At 41.0% G+C, this 16,485-nt stretch overlaps 2 protein-coding genes across 3 annotated transcripts; one reads left to right on the forward strand and one right to left on the reverse strand.

Annotated features, from left to right (window-relative positions):
• Positions 1 to 248: 248 nt before the first annotated feature.
• Positions 249 to 10,081, reverse strand: agmat (agmatinase (putative)). 2 transcript variants are annotated; one of them, XM_074642819.1, is made up of 7 exons: positions 9,583 to 10,081; positions 5,276 to 5,478; positions 4,454 to 4,502; positions 2,966 to 3,161; positions 1,026 to 1,205; positions 731 to 815; positions 249 to 649 (listed from the first exon to the last, which is right to left on the reverse strand). In XM_074642819.1, exons 1-7 carry the CDS (start codon positions 9,894 to 9,896, stop codon positions 576 to 578), a joined length of 1,101 nt encoding a protein of 366 aa, XP_074498920.1. In that variant the 5' UTR covers positions 9,897 to 10,081; the 3' UTR covers positions 249 to 575. The 2 variants fall into 2 exon arrangements, with proteins under 2 accessions (XP_074498920.1, XP_074498919.1); XM_074642818.1 differs by having other exon boundaries at positions 9,486 to 9,879.
• A 2,527-nt stretch (positions 10,082 to 12,608) lies between these two features.
• LOC141772141 (tubulin alpha chain-like) lies at positions 12,609 to 16,130 on the forward strand. The gene is made up of 4 exons (XM_074642822.1): positions 12,609 to 12,750; positions 13,619 to 13,844; positions 13,937 to 14,085; positions 14,989 to 16,130. The coding sequence occupies exons 1-4, from the start codon at positions 12,748 to 12,750 to the stop codon at positions 15,967 to 15,969; spliced, it is 1,359 nt and encodes a 452-aa protein (XP_074498923.1). The 5' UTR covers positions 12,609 to 12,747; the 3' UTR covers positions 15,970 to 16,130.
• Positions 16,131 to 16,485: the final 355 nt, after the last annotated feature.

The following is a 16,485-nucleotide window of genomic DNA, read 5'->3' on the forward strand; positions in this document are numbered from 1 at the left end:
TTTCTTTAGCTCTACCAGTACAGAGGAAGTACAGTTCCAACAGCAACAGCAACAGCTCCACGTATGCAGAACGAGGACAGTGCAGTGACCACCACAAGTACAGTCAAACATGTCGAAACAACTGCCAGATCAGTGTATGTACAGTATGAGCTCTATATATGTAGCAAACATAACAGGCATTTCCAGTTTTGAATGTTTTCAAAATGGCATTGTATGATAAACAATTATGTGACATGACACATGAAAGTGAAATCAAACTTTAGTGTGCGCTTGATTTATTCATTTGTTTCGTCAATATGAACTGTAAAAATGTCAATAACATAATCTCGTTGGTACTGTGAGTTTCACATGACATAATTATGTCATCTATATGACCCTGGAGTATTATTTTAAACAATATGTAACTTGTACATCAGGAGAATATGATGCTTTTTACAAGTTAGTGGAGACATGATGTCTGCTACAGTCGAGTGTTTCAACTGGTTGTCAGCGGTTTATTCAGCAGGACAGCCTGCTGCTCATTTGGCGTTCGGGTATTTGTACTCATTATTAACAAACTGTGTGGTCTGTACTGATCAGTAGTATTTTATTTTGGGAAGGACGCACAGCATTTCAAAAAGGAGGTTGGCACCAGTCAGTGCAGTGTTCCCTGTTGAGAAAAAAGAAGTATAAATAACGGTCATATTAATAAAATACATCAACTTGGTGAGAAATGAAATATGCTAAGTACCTGTGGTGTCGTAGGGAGGAGACACCTCCACTAGATCACATCCAACAAGGTTTAGACCACGGCAGCCCCGGATAATCTCCACTCCCTAAATTCAAAAACATATTAGTGTTCATACAGCCGAAAAGATAAATAAGCACAGAAAATTCACTTCACAAAGAACCTCCTATATGTACATTGGTGTTACAGTACCTGTGAGGAACTACTGGAGTAAATTGTAATATGACAAGCTTGTGTCATCAGATTAAAGTCATAAAAGATAGCTCAGAGGGATTAAAGTCTGTTTTACCACGTGTACCTGTATGGGAGTGAGTCCTGCTATCTCTGGTGTGCCTGTTCCGGGGGCAAAGCCCGGGTCAAGAGCATCGATGTCGAAGCTGAGGTAAACTGGACCGCTGCCCATCTGAGCCCTGACCTCAGCCATCAGAGGTGCAAGAGATTTGAACCAGCACTCTTCCACTTGAACAACACGGAAACCCTGCACAAAATATACAAATCACAGTTGTTTAGTCAAAGACAATCATTCTGTTTTGCTTAAAAGGGACAATATAGAACATTATTACTGCCCAAAAAGCTATTTCTCCTGAGAATGTCAGCACACAACTGGTTGTTCTCACAGAAGACAGTCAGACATGTCGCAGTAGGAAAAGCAAAGGTGTAAATAATGACATAAATGATGACTGAATTCCATTTTGCTGCCTGGTACTGTTCATGCTGCCTCACAGATTATGTTTACATGCACACTTATATTCCTCTATTATTCCAAAAATGACAATATTCCAAATTTGATAAGGGTCATGTAAACAACATATTTCATTTAGATATTCTGAATTAGGATTTATTCCGACTGGAACATTTTCTGATTAAGACATGTGAGATATGCCTATATCATTTGGGTTTTAGGAGGATTCTTCGGACATGTATACAGCGCATTTGGAATATGCGTCTCAGTTGGGGTTTTTACAGCAGTTTGCAAAACTCAGCCTCTTGTCTGTTTATGGCTAGCTCTGTGCGTTGTACACTGGTTGTACACAAACCAACTTGCCAACAGTTTGCAGAGATGCATGCATGTCCAAAAAACACCTCCCACATTTCTGGTTGGAAGGAGAAACACACCGACTTTTAAATTATGAAAGACTTGGATATCAGCAGGTTTTCGATATGCGTAAATATAGCAATGCCGCAAAAATCTGAAGATTTCTTATTCTTATTCTTATTCATATATCATATTCTCAACATGGCGACGGCTGGTCTGGTCGCTAGCAGCTAACGACGACGCTAACAGCACAAACAGTGCAAACAACTGCAACACTGCTGACAGAGCTAACAGTGTTAACCTGGGGGGTAACCGAAGGGTGGGTGATAAGTTTCTGCGACGACGCCGTCGGTACGGACGGCGTTATCAGCAGTAACCGCCGTATGAGTGCAGTGCAGAGCAGCGGCAATTAGCTAGCCAGTGCACGCGTAGCCGGACTGGCTACGTAAATAAAGCGCAGAGAAACTCTGATTACAACACACACAGAGAGGGAGAGCAATTTCATTCTCTGCTCATTACTCCTCTATATCTTTACATAGAAAATAGTTGTTTGCTGCTATATTGATGCTCTGAATTTTGATATTAGCACCTTTAATATTATTAGTAACACTTCTGCTTTTCCTACTAAGAAAAGTCAAAATGTCTGCTGTGAAAAAGGCCTATCATCATAAATATATTAAACATAACCAGGCGTGCTGATGGCGAGCATTTCTATTGCCTCCACACAGCTCTCAACATGGCGACGGCTGAAGCCGGTGGCTCACAGTTAACAGTGCTAACAGCGCTAACAGTGGAAACATAGCAAAACTGCTGACAGAGCTAACAGTGTTAACCTGGGGGAGGAACCGGAGGGTGGGTGCTACGCTTCTGTGACGACGCCATCAGTTGGGACGGCGTTATCAGCTGTAACTGCTGCATGAGCGCAGTGCAGAGCGGCTGCAGTGAGCTAGCCAGTGGGGCACGCTCACATGCACGAACATGCACTAAAATCTTGTGCAGCCGGCACGGCTATGTCAGCAAAGCACAAAGAAGCTTGGATTACAACACACACAGAACAGAAGTTGCTTACTATACCAGTGATGACACATAATGACATTAATGAACTGCTTTCTATTACTTTGGTTATGCAGTGAAACCAGAATGTTGGCATTGCCTTAAGGCTTATGTTATATCAAAGGCCTCTAGTATTCTAGCAGAGGTACCTGCGCCCGGCTCCATTCATATGAATCTGGAGAGTAGCCTGAACCACGCAGGCCGATCTGGACCACTCTCTTGCAGTCCAGTAGCCCTTCCTCCACACAACGTCTGAATGGAGTACCATGTCCAATCTTCTCCCCCAAGACCACATCACTGGTGTCAGCATGAGCATCCACATGGACCAGACCCACCGGGCCATGCCTGACAAATGATTACAGAACAAACCGAGCGAGTCAACGAGAACACAATGTATGACATGGTTAACGGTTAGTTCATGTTAAGAGTTGTAAAAATGTAAAAAGACATACAGTTTATCATGGAGCAGATACACAATACAGCGATAAAAAAGAATAAGAATCAGAACCACTAGACTACAGAGCAGCTTCTTTCATCAGGCTGTAAGACTCCTCAACTCATCCTCCATCATAAAACATTGGTTTTGTTTTGTTTTTTTCATGTGTAGCATTTAGGGACTTCAACTCGCATTTCATTGTGCAACCCTGCATTGTAGAAAGATAATAAATTAACCTTGTACTTTGTAATATTAATGAGCTGAAACAGTTAATCGATTAATCAGTTCGTTGAATCGACATTTTGATAATTGACAAATCATTTCAGTTGTTTTATTAACCAAAAATGCCACATATTTATTGGTTCCAGCTTCTTAAATGTGAAGGTATACAGCTTTTCTCCATTTGTTTTTATCATTTTAAAAGGACCAGTGTGTAACAACTACGGGAGTCTACAGAAATGGAATATAATATTAATAAGTATGTTTTTTTTGTGTAAAATCACTTAATAATAAGAATCATTGTGTTTTTGTTACCTAAGAATGAGCCGTTTATATCTACATAGGGAGCGGGTCCTCTTCACGGAGTCCGCCATGTGGCTACAGTGGCCCAGAACGGGCAAACCAAACACTGGTAACTTTTCCGACTTGGGCCGGAGTCGATAACGCTACTCACTGCCATCGCCGCTGCTCTCTCTCTCTCTCTCTTGCTTCACCACTCACTTCTCACATACACACACTCTACACACTGGCTCTGCTCCAAATGACCTACTACTCTTACAACAACCGGCTCTAGAGAGGGCCATTCACGTTTTTGCGTCGGCCACCGTAGTTTTCCAACACGCTTGCCACACGGGAAAAGCTTCAGTTGGTTGCAATTTGCAACCTCACCGCTAGATACCGTCAGATCCTACACACTGCACCTTTAAATTGAATATCTATGGGTTTTGGACTGTTGGTCAGACATCTGAAATCCTCACCTTGAGCTTATTTGACATGATATTTTTCATCGATTCATCTAAACAGATTAATTGATAATGAAAAAAATCGTTCGTTGCATCTCTAAAACAATTTTTATTTTTGTTATTTTTGTTCACCGAGAAAACAAGGATAAAGTAATTTCCAAACTTGTCCAGGCCATATAATGCCAATCTGATCATATCTATCATGTGCATCCCCTGCCAATGAAGTTTGACCTACTTACCTCTCAGCAACAGCTTGCAGAATCGGATATGCAATTGTGTGATCGCCACCTGTAGACACCAACAACCAACATGAAATACAGTTTATGAGGATATTTAAATGGATAATAATGGTACAGACATTGCAGAGCTTGCTTTATTGGCTCTAAAATATTTACTGAGCTGTACTGACTATCTGTCAGATCAGGGCTGCCCAAAGTGGGGCCTGCGGGCAAAAGTTGGGCCGCCATCAGGTTGGATTTGACCTGCCAGATTTTAGCAAATTTATTTTTTCTGTCTTTTGGAGGCTGTAGCAGGCTCGGTTTAGAGTTAGACCATGTCATGCTAACATGTCGGGAAGGAGGCAAAATAACGCTCAAAGATTAGGATACATTTTTGCGGGAAAAAAACTGGCATAGCCATTTTCACAGGGGTCCCTTGACCTCTGACCTCAAGATACAGACATGACCACTTTATACTAATACCGTGCTGTTTTGGGCAAAAACATGCAGTTTTTTGAATGCAGTAGAAATGTGTTATTTTCTAAAAATTGTGTAGGCTATTTGAATATTTCTGTCTTGAAAATGCATAAATTGGGTATGACTGGAAGTTAGCCCAATTGTATTCAGCAAGTGGGTTTTAAGGGGTTAACTATGTAAAAGCTAAAATAATATTATATTAGGGGAACTTGGGATCCTGGTACCATTTAGCATCTTAACAATACAATAGGATAGGTGTTTACTTTTGGCACGTGGCACACTATTGACTTCTTGTTTTGGCCCTCCAAGGGAAAAAGTTTGTGCATCTAGATTCAGGTGAAAACCTTTTCATCCAGTCACTCTCACCCATAGTCAGAGGAATGCAGCCAGTAGCCAGGATCTTTCTGTAGGCCTCCCTGATGCGTCTGCAGGTGTCCTTCAGGTCATACACATTCACGTTGACGTCCCCGATATCAGCCACCATGAGGGACTCATAAGGTGCTGCCCTGGTGCCACTGTTGTAAGATCTCAACATGGCAGATTCCACTCTGATCTGCCTGGGGCCAAACCTGCAGCGGTGGAGGGAACATCTGGTATTTCATGTCAACGCTGTGAAGCAAACTGGACTGTTATTATTAACAAAGTAGGCTACATTTACTCAAGTACACTACTTAATACGGTTTTGAGATACTTGTATTTTTCTTGAGTATTTCCATGTTATGACACTTCTACAGCACTACATTTGACAGGGACATATTGTACTTTTCACTACACTACATTCATCTGATAGCAATATTCAGCCCACTAGTTTCTTTTCAGGTTGAGATTAGAGATGCACCGATCCCACTTCAGTCCTGATACCGAAATTCTAGTATATAATGTATATAGTATATAAACATAGAACTGAATTGCCACCGATACCAGCTCTTCGAGTCAGTATCGGCTGATATCCGATCGGGTATCTGTATCGTATCGGTGCAGCTCTACTTAAGATTTTACATCAAAAACATATGATGGGTTTATACAATATGAGGTATTGTTATAGATGACGTCAATAAAATTAGCTGTAATAGTAATAATAATTTTATATATATACATGATAAATATAAAACTTGAATGTTACCGATCTGCACAATGCCAACTGAATTGCTCAACACTTCCAATTCAACATGATTAATTATGTGCTTGTGTATATATATATACAGACGTAGGCAAAGTTGTTGGTAACGTTCCGTTAAAGAGAGAAAAACCCACAATGGTCACTGAAATAACTTGAAACTGACAAAAGTTATAATAATTAAAAATGTACTGAAAATTAACTAATGAAAATCAGATATTGTTTTTGAATTGTGGTTCAACAGAATCATTTTAAAAAACAAACTAATGAAACTGGCCAGGACAAAAATGATGGTACCCCTAGAAAAGATGTAAAATAATGTGACCATAGGGACATATTAAACTAAGGTGTGTCCTGTAATTAGCATCACAGGTATCTTCAAACTTGTAATCAGTCAGTCTGCCTATTTAAAGGGTGAAAAGTAGTCACTGTGCTGTTTGGCATCATGGTGTGTACCACACTGAACATGGACCACAGAAAGCTAAGGAGAGAGTTGTCTCAGGAGATCAGAAAGAACATTATAGACCTTCATGTTAAAGGTAAAGGCTATAAGACCATCTCCAAGCAGCTTGATGTTCCTGTGACTACAGCTGCACATATTATTCAGAAGTTTAAGGTCCATGGGACTGTAGCCAACCTCCCTGGACGTGGCCGCAAGGGGAAAATTGATGACATATTGAAGAGACGGATAATACGAATGGTAACCAAAGAGCCCAGAACAACTTCCAAAGAGATTAGAGGTGAACTCCAAGGTCAAGGTACATCAGTGTCAGATCGCACCATCCGTCACTGTTTGAGCCAAAGTGGACTTAATGGAAGACAACCGAGGAGGACACCAAATCATAAAAAAGCGAGACTGGAATTTGCCAAAATGCATATTGACAAGCCACAAAGCTTCTGGGAGAATATCCTTTGGACAGATGAGACAAAACTGGAGCTTTTTGGCAAGTCACATCAGCTCTATGTCCACAGACGCAAAAATGAAGCATCCAAAGAAAAGAACACTGTACCTAATGTGAAACATGGAGGAGGCTCGGTTATGTTATGGGGCTGCTTTGCTGCATCTGGCACAGGGTGTCTTGAATCTGTGCAGGGTGCAATGAAATCTCAAGACTATCAAAGCATTCTGGAGCGAAATGTGCTGCCCAGTGTCAGAAAGCTTGGTCTCAGTTGCAGGTCATGGGTCCTCAAACAGGATAATGACCCAAAACACAGCTAAAAACACCCAAGAATGGCTAAGAACAAAACATTGGACTATTCTGAAGTGGCCTTCTATGAGCCCTGATCTAAATCCTATTGAACATCTGTGGAAGGAGCTGAAACATGCAGTCTGGAGAAGGCACCCTTCAAACCTGAGACAGCTGGAGCAGTTTGCTCACGAGGAGTGGGCCAACATACCTGTCAACAGGTGCAGAAGTCTCATTGAGAGTTACAGAAATCACTTGATTGCAGTGATTGCCTCAAAAGGTTGTGCAACAAAATATTAAGTTAATGTTACCATCATTTTTGTCTAGGCCAGTTTCATTAGTTTGTTTTTTTAAATGATTCTGCTGAACCATAATTCAAAAACAATATCTGATTTTCATTAGTTAATTTTCAGTGAATTTTTATTTATTATTACTTTTGTCAGTTTCAAGTTATTTCAGTGACCATTGTGGGTTTTTCTCTCTTTAACGGAACGTTACCAACAACTTTGCCTACGTCTGTATATATATGTATATATATATATATATATATATACAGCTCTGGAAAAAATTAAGAGACCATCAGTTTCTCTGTTTTTACTATTTATTGGTATGTGTTTGAGTCAAATGAAATTTTTTGTTATATTCTATAAACTACTGACAACATTTCTCCCAAATTTCAAATAAAAATATTGTCATTTAGAGCATTTATTTACAGAAAATGACAACTGGTCAAAATAACAAAAAATATGCAGTGTTTTCAGATCTGGAATAATGCAAAGAAAACAAGTTCATATTCATTTTTAAACAACACAATACTAATGTTTTAACTTAGGAAGAGTTCAGAAATCAATATTTGGTGGAATAACCTTGATTTACAATCACAGCTTTCATGCATCTTGGCATGCTCTCCACCAGTCTTTCACATTGCTGTTGGGGGACTTTATGCCACTCCTGGTGCAAAAATTCAAGCAGCTCAGCTTTGTTTGAGGGCTTGTGACCATCCATCTTCCTTTTGATCACATTCCAGAGGTTTTCAATGGGATTCAGGTCTGGAGATTGGGCTGGCCATGACAGGGTCCTGATCTGGGGGTCCTTCATCCACACCTTCACTGACCTGGCTGTGTGGTATGGAGCCAAACAGCCAGGTCAGTGAAGGTGTCCTGCTGGAAAAAACACTCCTCAGAGTTGGGGAACATTGTCAGAGCACCAAAGAAGCAAAGAAGAGCCAGACTGAGGTTTGCAAAAGACCATAAGGATTGGACCATAGAGGACTGGAGTAAGGTCATCTTCTCTGATGAGTCCAATGAGTCCAATTTTCAGCTTTTCCTAACACCTGGTCGTCTAATGGTTAGACAGAGACCTGGAGAGGCCTACAAGCCTAAGTGTCTCGCACCTACTGTGAAATTTGGTGGAGGATCGGTGATGATCTGGGGGTGCTTCAGCAAGGCTGGAATCGGGCAGATTTGTCTTTGTGAATCAAGCCAAGTACAAACCTCAGCCTGGCTCTTCTTTGCTTCTTTGGTGCTCTGACAATGTTTCCCAACTCTGAGGAGTGTTTTTTCCAGCAGGACAATGCTCCATGCCACACAGCCAGGTCAGTGAAGGTGTGGATGAAGGACCACCAGATCAGGACCCTGTCATGGCCAACCCAATCTCCAGACCTGAATCCCATTGAAAACCTCTGGAATGTGATCAAGAGGAAGATGGATGGTCACAAGCCCTCAAACAAAGCCCAGCTGCTTGAATTTTTGCACCAGGAGTTGCATAAAGTCACCCAACGCATGCCAAGACGCATGAAAGCTGTGATTGTAAATCAAGGTTATTCCACCAAATATTGATTTCTGAACTCTTCCTAAATTAAAACATTAGTATTGTGTTGTTTAAAAATGAATATGAACTTGTTTTCTTTGCATTATTCCAGATCTGAAAACACTGCATCTTTTTTGTTATTTTGACCAGTTGTCATTTTCTGCAAATAAATGCTCTAAATGACAATATTTTTATTTGAAATTTGGGAGAAATGTTGTCAGTAGTTTATAGAATAAAACAAAACATTTCATTTGACTCAAACACATACCAATAAATAGTAAAATCAGAGAAACTGATAATTTTGAGGTGGTCTCTTGATTTTTTCCAGAGCTGTATATATATATATATAAACGTACACAAAGTTGAAAATGAGACTGAATTTGACACCAGCCTAAACGAACTGTAGCCTTCTAACAGGGAAAACGGACCTGAGTCCCAGGTTAGGTGTGAAAGCACGGCTTACACTAATATGTAAAATCCAAATCCTTTGGTCCAGACCAAATGAACCGAACTACAGGCGTTCAGCAGCAACAGGTAGCAGCAGAGAAAGCTAACCCCACCTTGCTCCGGGTCGGTTGGATGTCCCGGTATCGATGGGCACCCCGATAAACGCCGCGTCCAGCCCCTCCGCGGTCTCCTGGAAAGGCAGCTTGGCCATGGTGGGGATCCCCGACACCCGGGCGACAAACTCGGCGCTCGGTGGCACATTGAAACGTTTCCCGGAGCTCTTTCTGTTGGGATTGCTGCCCAGACATGGTCTGTCGCTGCACGGAGCCAGACAAGTTTGACGTGTCCGTAGAGAGGACAAGTCCGCTGCAGTCCCTCTGAAAATAACAGAGCGACTTGTAGTCAAGTTTCTCCACAATGAAAACATACTTGCTCTGAGTTGTGAGTGTGATATGGAGCTGTGGGAGCTGTGGGACTTCTGCTGCTATCTTAACTCTTACTAGTAATATTAGCCTACAGGAAATGACAGAAAGTAGGCTGCACCGTGACTATAGTAAGGGTCAGATTCTACGAGCACACCATGGAGCACACGGACACGCTGCTGTGTTGAATGCACCATTTCTGATAATCATACAAACTTTACGCACTTGGCTCATGACGTCACCGCAGCTGTCATATACAGCTGCTGCTTCTCATGTCGTTCTCTCATCACGTGCTTTCTGCTTTACAAAGTTACGAAATGGTTGTGAGCGTGAAGGCAGCATGAGTCCATAAATAACTACTAAGCCTCTGCATGATAAAAAAACAACAACAACAAGCCTCCTCATGAGAATTATTAGATAGTAAATAAAGTTTTTGAGTTTGTGATATAGCAACTAAAAAAATATGGGCTATTAAGTACAAATGTAGGCTAGAATTAAATTATTAAATTAATAATTTAATTAATATTTTTAACTTGCCGAGTCAAAAATACTGACAGAAGTCAACATTTTTGTTCGTCTTTGACTTACTATTATGCATGATAAAAACCAAAGCACTCATTGTAAATCAAAATTATGATTTAATAAGTTCTGAGAACTTGCTAAGTCAAAATAATGAGGTATGTCAAATTATTTTTTTTCATTTCGGCTTATTATCTCAGAATTTTGAGTTCGTAAATCAAAAAGTGGACTTACCATGAGTGTAATTATTATTATTTTGATCATGTATAACTTTTCATAATTTTGTGTCCTTTTTCTTTTTGTACTGTAGCTGTAGTTTAATTTTTTCTTTCTTTTTTTTGTTCTTCGCACCTTTTTCACAGTGCTTCAATTTTCAGGGATTTTGGAGCAAAATAAATAAATAAATACATAACCCAACCACTTACATTATTTCTGCCTTAAGACCTCTTGAGTATGGAGGACGGAACCTGCCAAAATAAAAAATCAATCAATAAATAAATGACTCAATAAATCAATCAATATGTCATTAAATGTAGCAAAGAAATTATTAAAAATAAATGTAGCCATTCATTAATTGATAAAATGTGACATAAATTCATATGTCTGCTTTAATTTGCTTCTTTATTTATTTATCTTTGTATTACTTCCCTTATTTATTTAGTCTACTCTTAATTTTAATTTTTAAATGTATTTATGTTTGCATACATTTTTATTTATTTATTTTTACATTTACTTTTAATTTATTTTATATTAATTTTTAAATGTATGTATTTATGGATTTATTTATCTATGCATGATATTCCCTTTGCATTTCACCCCTTAATTGTTTCCCCAAATTCGCCGATGACCCACTGTACGTAGCCGGGGATGAAGACTGGAGTGCAGCTAGCTAGCTAGCATATAGTCAATCTATGCACTCTGACCCCATGATGACACACAGTGAGTGACAGACCCTCATTTGCATAATGAGGCAGAAATGCATAAAGAAATGTAAAAAGAAATGTGGAAAGAAATGTATAAAGCAAAGAAACCAGAAATAAGGGGTGAAATGCAAAGGGAAAATCGTGCAGAAACAAATAAATAAATGCATAAATACATAAATAAATACATACCTATATATTTAAAAATGAATTTAAAATAAATACAAAATAAATGCAAAAATAAATAAATAAATGTAAAAATAAATAAATACATAAAAAAATGCAAAAATGAATGAATTAGTTTAAAAATTAAAAATAATATATACATAGATAAATAAAAGTGAAAAATTATGTATTTATCTAGTCATTTATTTATTTATTTATTTTTATTTTGGCATGTTCTATCCTCCATACTTGGGTACGGTAACCATCCTATAACTGGAGTTTAGGCTATTGAAAGTGACAATTTAGGGTCCACATCCAAGATCTTGTGTCATGAGCCCAATGTTACCAACATAATAACATTTAAAAGCTTTTACGTTCGGCAACATTTGCAGAGTAAGGTTAAATGTATAAGTTAACACATTGAATATTCCCTTTCTCCTATTTCTGAATTTGTTGCACGCACATGTAGTCTGCACAGTCCCTGGACCAAATCATCAACATATCCTCCAAATGATGGTTTTGGGGGTCAAAGTCGTATCTCAACCACAGCATCTTGGCTGTTGTGGATGTGAAACAGTTAACGGAGGAGAGGAGGGGGAGATTTAAAGGGGAATACGCCCATTTTCAAAATTCATACGTTATTCCTATGGTCTAAGACAGTCCAAAAATATCAGTAAACATGAACAACTCTCTCCCAAATCCCCAAACTAGAGCGCTAAAACTCAAACTAGTGATGTGCTCACGTATAAAGTGTGGAGCTGCTCCGTAGACGATGAATTGGGAGAGAGACCTTGTAGATGACACTGAGAGCACCCAGAGGAATGTTCTGAGTAGATGGGAACATCCTCTGCTTCACAACTGAGAACACTAAGATAGAATAAAGCTCATTTGGGTATAAAAAAAGAAAAAAACACAAAATCAGTGTCCCATTCATTGTCTATGGAGCAGCTCCAGACATTTAACCCGATGACATCACAATTGAGACTTCCTTCTCTGGTTTCTGGCCTTGAGAGAGAGCAGCTCATGTTCACAGAGATTGATTGAACTTTCCTAGGCCATGGAAATATCATATTAGAATTCTTAATTTAGGTGGTGTTCCCCTTTAATGTGCGCACTTCACCTGTCCTCCTGAAGAGGCAGCGCGCGGTGCATCAGCATCAGCATCAGCAGATCCGCTCCAGACAGCACGCACCTCGGCAGCAACCGCTCATCAGACTTGTCTCGTTACATTGCATAATAGCGACAAGCCGCCATGGTAAGCGCTGCTTTAAATGCCATTTCTAACGTTTTATTCCTAGAGGTATTGCTTATTGATTCTAGTCCAGCCAATTAACATGGATGGGGAGGGAAATAGGTCGAGACTTCTCCAACGTTACCCTGTATTGCCTCGCCATATTCTGCGGCCCATCATCACTACAAATCGTTTCATTGTCAATATTCTTGCTGTCAGACAATTTAACGCACGCATTCCTGCACGACAAACGCCTAATCCTCTTCCTACATAACTCGTCTAAATCAGCTTAGATAGCCACTACCACTGCTTGACCACAGGTTTCACCCTAACATAGCCTTTATATAAATATATATATATATATATGTAACATCAAATCACTGCTCCTCCTTGTTCTGAAGATCCTGTTATGTGAAATGATGAATCTCTTTGACTGTCTTTGTGTTTCACATAAAATGAAACCACCTATAATAGGCTAGCTCTATTTGATATTAGGATGAAATCAAATCTAAATAAAAAAAATGGCACATAATGTCAGTGAGCAGTGTGGCATTTTAAAGAGACAGGCCTCTGCATGGTGTCTGACCTAGATAATCCTCTCCCTACAGTAATCCTAGGCAGTTTTATGTCGCAGCAGAAAATGGATGGGCTCATGTAAAATAAATGAACCTCAGTCAGACATAATATCATAGATAATAGACTGGTGTGACAATAAAAGCTTTTCATGCAAGAAAGGAAGAATTATTTGATTATATAATCGATTCTTTGTGCTGATCTGTAGCATCCATTTAAAGGTTCTCTCAAAACAATCCCTCCATTTTAATTAGCAGCAGTGGTTGTGGTTTCCTTTGTCAGCACTATTTAATCCAAATCTGCTTTTTCTCCAACCCAGCGTGAGTGTATCTCCATCCACGTCGGCCAGGCCGGCGTTCAGATTGGCAATGCCTGCTGGGAGCTTTACTGCCTGGAACATGGGATCCAGCCGGACGGGCAGATGCCCAGCGACAAAGCTATCGGAGGAGGAGGAGACGATTCCTTCAACACCTTCTTCAGTGAGACCGGAGCTGGAAAGCACGTCCCAAGGGCTGTTTTTGTCGACCTGGAGCCCACTGTCATTGGTAAACTCCCATTAAATAATAGATATCATAGTCGTGTCATGATTTAATTTAGTCAAACCTTCAATTTCTGATTGAATCTGTCTCCTTTTTAGATGAGGTGCGCAGTGGTACCTACCGCCAGCTGTTCCACCCCGAGCAGCTGATCACCGGCAAGGAGGATGCAGCCAACAACTACGCCCGTGGACACTACACCATTGGCAAAGAGATCATCGACCTGGTGCTGGACAGGATCCGCAAACTGGTGGGTAACTTGACATCAGGATGGACACATTTATAATTTTGCTCCAGAATTTTAAATTAAAGCTGGAGTAGGTAGATCAGAGCAAATATCATTTTAAAGAGTTATTTTTATAAAACAGACACTAAATCCTGACAGTAGTGCATGAGAAAAACATCATGTGCCTCTGTGTCCTCCGGTGCTCCTAATGGCATCTGCAAGATTTCACAGACTGGAGGAAAACAACCAATCAGAGTCCAGCTGGAGACTTGCCGTCTCTGAGCATCTGTCAATCACTCACCAACTCCGATCAAATGGTCAAGCTAGGCAGCGCTGATCAAATATGAATCAATATTCTGTTATTGTAATGCCTATTTCTCTCCTCAGATGTTCTCAGAATCATCTTGTCGTGTATTGTTTAGCTGTAAAATGAGAAAATTTGTGACCCGGCAGCCATGTTGAGATCAGTTGAGGAAATACTAAGCACCGCCCATCAGCCGGAGCAAACTTTCTCATTTTACAGCTAAACAGTGCACTACAAGATGTTTCTGAGAACATCTGAGGAGAGAAATAGACATTACAGTAACAGAATATTGATTTATATTTGATCAGTGCTGCCTGGTTTAATCGGAGTTTGTGAGTGATTGACAGCTGCCGCCGTTGAATGAACAGCCAATAGGAACGCTCTCTCTCTGAAATGACCTGCGATTGGCCGAGTCTCCCGTCGCAGGCTAGATGTTCTAAAGCCTGAAAACAGAGCCATGAGGAGGAGCAGAAGTCTAGTATTCTCTCAGAACACTTGAATTACAATATGTTAGAAGGTTATTATGGATTTTTTGCCCAATGATGCCAAAAACATTCTGCCTACTGCAGGTTTAAATGACATAACTGTGTCTCATATATGTCTCTCTCCCTCTCTGTCGTCAGTCTGACCAGTGCACCGGCCTCCAGGGCTTCCTGGTCTTCCACAGTTTTGGAGGTGGCACCGGCTCCGGTTTCACCTCCCTGCTGATGGAGCGTCTGTCCGTCGACTTCGGCAAGAAGTCAAAGCTGGAGTTCTCCATCTACCCAGCTCCCCAGGTGTCCACCGCCGTGGTGGAGCCCTACAACGCCATCCTGACCACCCACACCACCCTGGAGCACTCCGACTGCGCCTTCATGGTGGACAACGAGGCCATCTACGATATCTGCCGTAGGAACCTCGATATCGAGCGTCCCACTTACACCAACCTGAACAGGTTGATCAGTCAGATCGTGTCCTCCATCACTGCTTCCCTTCGTTTCGACGGTGCCCTCAATGTTGATCTGACAGAGTTCCAGACCAACTTGGTGCCGTATCCCCGCATCCACTTCCCTCTGGCCACCTACGCCCCCGTCATCTCCGCTGAGAAGGCGTACCATGAGCAGCTCTCGGTGTCAGAAATCACCAACTCCTGCTTCGAGCCAGCCAATCAGCTGGTGAAATGTGACCCTCGCCACGGCAAGTACATGGCTTGCTGCCTCTTGTACCGTGGTGATGTGGTGCCCAAAGATGTGAACGCAGCCATCGCCACCATTAAAACCAAGCGCTCCATCCAGTTTGTGGACTGGTGCCCCACTGGTTTCAAGGTTGGCATCAACTACCAGCCTCCCACTGTGGTTCCTGGTGGAGACCTGGCCAAGGTCCAGAGGGCCGTGTGCATGCTGAGCAACACCACTGCTATTGCGGAGGCCTGGGCTCGACTCGACCACAAGTTTGATCTGATGTACGCTAAGCGTGCCTTTGTTCACTGGTATGTGGGGGAAGGGATGGAGGAGGGAGAGTTCTCTGAGGCCAGAGAGGACATGGCAGCTCTGGAGAAGGATTACGAAGAGGTTGGAGTTGATTCTATTGAGGGAGAGGGAGAGGAGGAGGGAGAGGAATATTAAAAGGAACATAAAAGCACCAGGAAACAAATGATTTAATTTGTTCTTAAGCCCATTCCAAACAGAAATGTTTGCCTATTCATTACCAGCTTGTATATGTTCACAGTAAAGGTCATTAAAATGTCAGTTTGGCTCTGTCCTAAATAAAGTTCCTGTAACGTGAAGTTGTTTGTTTGGCTCACTTTCTGTGTTGCATGACAGCATGGTGGAATTAGCAAACTAAATTAGCTAAGTAGCCAACGGCAGCGCTGTAAAGATAAATTGAGGGCGTATAAATCTTTGGATGCCTATAGTTAACTATCCTTCAGTAAAGTCAGTCAGAAAGAGTCGGACAATATCGGGGAAGCGTTCAGAGATGGAGAGAAAGGGTTGCTAATAGTTTAGCTTCTGCTAACCGCAGCCAGCGGCTCACGGCTGCTGTTAGCAGAAGGCTAAATATTAGCAACATTGACTCTCCATCTCTGAAACATTTTTCCAATATTGTAGCTCGCCCGAGCCTCGAATCACAGTTTGTCATCT

This window comes from Sebastes fasciatus, chromosome 8 (genome assembly GCF_043250625.1).
Source record: "Sebastes fasciatus isolate fSebFas1 chromosome 8, fSebFas1.pri, whole genome shotgun sequence".
In the NCBI taxonomy this organism is placed as follows: Eukaryota; Metazoa; Chordata; class Actinopteri; order Perciformes; family Sebastidae; genus Sebastes; species Sebastes fasciatus.

Bases quoted from the DNA above. Each gene is read 5' to 3' on its own strand.
- agmat (XM_074642819.1), bottom strand. From the start codon at position 9,896: ATGTTTTCATTGTGGAGAAACTTGACTACAAGTCGCTCTGTTATTTTC. The intron at 816-1,025 runs GTACACGTGGTA...TTTTGAATTTAG, and splicing joins CAGGACTCACTCCCATACAG to GGAGTGGAGATTATCCGGGG. The intron at 650-730 runs GTACTTAGCATA...TTTTCTCAACAG, and splicing joins TCCTCCCTACGACACCACAG to GGAACACTGCACTGACTGGT.
- LOC141772141 (XM_074642822.1), top strand. The intron at 13,845-13,936 runs GTAAACTCCCAT...TCTCCTTTTTAG, and splicing joins CCTGGAGCCCACTGTCATTG to ATGAGGTGCGCAGTGGTACC. The intron at 14,086-14,988 runs GTGGGTAACTTG...CTCTGTCGTCAG, and splicing joins TGGACAGGATCCGCAAACTG to TCTGACCAGTGCACCGGCCT.